The 4,593-nt window shown below is 39.8% G+C and overlaps 1 protein-coding gene across 1 annotated transcript; it reads left to right on the top strand.

The window, feature by feature from the left end:
- Positions 3,693-4,247, top strand: LOC108636640 (60S ribosomal protein L21-like). Its single transcript, XM_018052827.1, has one exon. It carries the CDS (start codon positions 3,729-3,731, stop codon positions 4,209-4,211), a length of 483 nt encoding a protein of 160 aa, XP_017908316.1. The 5' UTR covers positions 3,693-3,728; the 3' UTR covers positions 4,212-4,247.

Below are 4,593 nucleotides of genomic sequence, written 5' to 3'. Positions count from 1 at the left end.
CTGTTGACCTGACTGGCCTCTTGAGAAATCTATATGCAGGTCAGGAAGCAACAGTTAGAACCAGACATGGAACAACAGACTGGTTCCAAATAGGAAAAGGAGTACGCCAAGGCTATATATTGCCACCCTGCTTATTTAACTTATATGCAGAGTACATCATGAGAAATGCTGGGCTGGATGAAGCACAAGCTGGAAGCAAGATTGCTGGGAGAAATATCAATAACCTCAGATATGCAGATGACACCACCCTTATGGCAGAAAGTGAAGAGGAACTAAAAAGCTTCTTGAAGAAAATGAAATAAGAGAGTGAAAAAGTTGGCTTGAAGCTCAACATTCAGAAAACAAAGATAATGCCTCTGGTCCCATTACTTCATGGCAAATAGATGGGGAAACAGTGGAAACAGTGACAGATTTTGTTTTTTGGGGGTTCAAAATCACTGCAGATGGTGACTGCAACCATGAAATGAAAAGACACTTTCTCCTTGGAAAGAATGTTATGACCAAACTAGACAGCATTTAAAAAGCAGATATATTACTGTGCCAACAAAGGTCTTTCTTGTCAAGGCTATGGTTTTTCCAGTAGTCATATATGGATGTGAGAGTTGAACTATAAAGAAAGCTGAACACAGAAGAATTGCTGCTTTTGAACTGTGGTGTTGGAAAAAACTCCTAAGAGTGCAATGGACTGCAAGGAGATCCAACCAGTCCATCCTAAAGGAGATCAGCCCTGAGTGTTCATTAGAGGGACTGATGCTGGTGCTGAAACTCCAATACTTTGGCCACTAGATGCGAAGAGCTGACTCATTTGAAAAGACCCTGATGCTGGGAAAGATTGAAGGCGGGAGGAGAAGGGCACAACAGAGGATGAGTTGGCTGGATGGCATCACCGACTCAATGGATTTGAGTTTGGGTAAACTCCGGGAGTTGATGATGGACAGGGAGGCCTGGCATGCTGCAGACCATGTAGTCACAGAGTCAAACACGACTGAGCAACTGACCTGAACTGAACTGAACAACTCTTTCAGAATTTTTAACAATGGCCGTTCTACTGGTGTGAAGTGGTACCTTATTGTAGTTTTGATTTGCATTTCTCTAATAATTAGTGATGATGAGCCTGTTGGCCAAATGTGTTTGTTCTTTGGAGAAATTTCTATTTAGGGTTTCTGCCCATTTTCCTATTGGGTTGTTTATTCAATTTAATTTTGTTGTTGTTATTGAATTGTAAATACTGTTTGTATTTTTTATAAATTAAGCCCTTGTTTTGTTTTTGTTTCTTTTTTTAAAGTCCTTGTTGGTTCCATCATTTGCAAATACTTTCTCCCAGTCTTCAGGTTGTCTTTTTGTTTTTGCTGTGCAAAAGCTTGTAAATTTGATTAGGTCCCATTTGTTTATTTTTGTTTTTATTTTTATTGCTTTGGGTGACTGACCTAAGAAAACATTGGTATATTTTATGGCAGAGAATGTTTTACCTTTGTTCTCTTCTACAATTTTTAAAATTATGTCTTGTCTTGTTTTTGAGTCTTTAAGGCATTTTGAGTGTATTTTTGTGTGTGGTGTGAGTGTGCATTCTAACTTCATTGATTTACATGCAGCTGTCCAACTTTCCCAATACTACTTGCTGAAGAGACTGTCTTTCCTCCTTTGTATATTCTTGCCTCCTTTGTTGAAGATTAAGCCCATAGGTGTCTGCACTTATTTCTAGTCTCTCTATTCTGTATAGGGTATATAAGTCCATAGGTGTCTGAACTTATTTCTGGTCCCTATTTTGTTCCATTGATCCTTATGGCTCTTTTTGTGCCATACCATGGTGTTTTGATTACTATCGCTTTGTAGTATTGTCTGAAGTCTCAGAGAGTCATGCTTCCTGTTTTGTTCTTTTCCCTCATGATTGCTTTGGCAATTCTGGGCCTTTCATGGTTCCATTGCTGGCTTCCCTGGTGGCTCAGATGGTAAAGCATTTGCCTGCAATATGGGCTCAATCCCTGGGCTGGAAGATCCCCTGGAGAAGGAAATGGCAACCCACTCCAGTATTCTTACCTATATAATCCCATGGACAGAGAATCCTGGTAGGTTGTAGTCCATGGGGTCGCAAAGAGTTGAACACAACTGAGCAAGTTCACACAGTTCCATATAAGTTTTAGGGTTATTTATTCTGGTTCTGTGAGAAATATCAGGGGTAATTTGATAGGGATCTCATTAAGTCTATAGATTACTTTGAGTAGTACGGCCATTTTTAACAATATAATTGTTTTAATCCAAGAGTATGGGATATCTAAAAGCATGAATTTTTAAGAGCATGAAAATATTTTGAAATTTCAAGTTTCTTACACATGAATTGTTTCTTACAAATGGGACTTTATACTCTTAATATTAATAGTCATGAACCTATTCTGCACACAGGCTTCCCTTGTAGCTCAGTCGGTAAAGAATCTGCCTGCAGTGCAAGAATCCTGGGTTCGATGCCTGGGTTGGGAAGATCCTCTGGAGAAGGAAATGGCAACCCATTCCAGTATTCTTGCCTGGGAAATTCATGGACAGAAGAGCCTGGTGGGCTGCAGTCCATGGGGTCACAAAGAATCGGGCACAACTGAGCGACTAATACTTAAACTTAATCTGCATACACAGTTTTACAAACTGACATTTTCCAACTTTTAAATAAATCAAAGGTGGTCAATGAAATTTCTTGGACAATAAACCACATTTTGTGTGTGTATGTGTGTGTGCATAAATATAATCAGCCTGGTATATATTCATTCTGCATGTGCCCTTTAAATTGTGTTGATTTCAGAAACATTTTTGAAGATACTTTGTGAGAATGAAAATTACAGCAAGGCCTGTTGTCTGATTCATTGGTCAGCTTGTATGTGTCAGTTATATGCTTTACATATATATATGTAAAGAATTAATAGGAAACTTGATTTTTAGTACAGTACAGTAGTTCCAAGTACACGGTAAATAAAAATTTAAAAATGGCCTTCCTAATACATAGATAGCATTCATGGTCTGAATCTCCTTTTACCCTCTCCTACTGATAAGTAATACTTAGCTTTCAAAAGTCCCCACTATCATAACTCTGTAATTTAATTTCCCACATAGGATCATCAAAAAAGTAAGAGAGTTCCAGAAAAACATCTATTTCTGCTGTATTGACTAAGCCAAAGCCTGTGACTGTGTGGATCACAATAAACTGTGGAAAATTCTGAAAGAGATGGGAACACCAGACCACCTGACTTGCCTCTTGAGAAACCTATATGCAGGTCAGGAAGCAACAGTTAGAACTGGACATGGAACAACAGATTGGTTTCAAATAGGAAAAGGCTGTATATTGTCATCCTGCTTATTTAACTTCTATGCAGAGTACATCTTGGGAAATGCTGGGCTGGAAAAAGCATAAGCTGGAATCAAGATTGCTGGGAGAAATATCAATAACCTCAGATATGCAGATGACAACACCCTTATGGCAGAAAGTGAAGAGGAACTAAAGAGCCTCTTGATGAAAATGAAAGAGGAGAGCGAAAAAGTTGGCTTAAAGCTCAACATTCAGAAGACGAAGATCATGGCATCTGGTCCCATCACTTCATGGGAAATAGATGGGGAAACAGTGGAAACAGTGCCAGACTTTATTTTTCTGGGCTCCAAAATCACTGCAGATGGTGACTGCAACCATGAAATTAAAAGACACTTACTGCTTTTCGGCCGGAACCGCCATCTTCCAGTGATTCGCCAAGATGACCAACACAAAGGGAAAGAGGCAGGGCACCTGCTACATGTTCTCCAGGCCTTTCAGAAAACATGGAGTTGTTCCTTTGGCCACATACATGAGAATCTACAGGAAGGGTGATATTGTAGATATCAAGGGAATGGGTACTGTTCAAAAAGGAATGCCCCACAAATGTTACCATGGCAAAACTGGGAGAGTCTACAATGTTACCCAGCATGCTGTTGACATCATTGTAAACAAACAAGTTAAGGGCAAGATTCTTGCCAAGAGAATTAATGTGCGTATTGAGCATATTAAGCACTCTAAGAGCCGAAATAGCTTCCTGAAACGTGTGAAGGAAAATGATCAGAAAAAGAAGGAAGCCAAAGAGAAAGGGACTTGGGTTCAGCTGAAGCACCAGCCTGCTCCACCTAGAGAAGCACACTTTGTGAGGACCCATGGAAAGGAACCCGAACTGTTGGAGCCCATCCCCTATGAATTCATGGCCTGATGGGTGTAAAAATAAAGACCTGGACTGTAAAAAAAATAAAATAAAATAAAATAAAAGACACTTACTCCTTGGAAGAAAAGTTATGACCAACCTGAATAGCATCTTGAAAAGCAGAGACATTGCTTTGCCAGCAAAGGTCCATCTAGTCAATGCTATGGTTTTTCCTGTGGTCATGTATTGATGTGAGAGTTGGACTGTGAAGAAGGCTGAGCACCGAAGAATTGATGCTTTTGAACTGTGGTATTGGAGAAGACTCTTGAGAGTCCCTTGGACTGCAAGGAGATCCAACCAGTCCATTCTGAAGATCAGCCCTGGGTGTTCTTTGGAAGAAATGATGCTAAAGCTGAAACTCTAGTACTTTGGCCACCTCATGCGAAGAGTT

Source organism: Capra hircus, chromosome 8, assembly GCF_001704415.2.
Source record: "Capra hircus breed San Clemente chromosome 8, ASM170441v1, whole genome shotgun sequence".
NCBI lineage: Eukaryota > Metazoa > Chordata > Mammalia > Artiodactyla > Bovidae > Capra > Capra hircus.
Note: the sequence above shows the minus strand (reverse complement) of the source record. Positions and strands in the feature narration are given on the sequence as shown.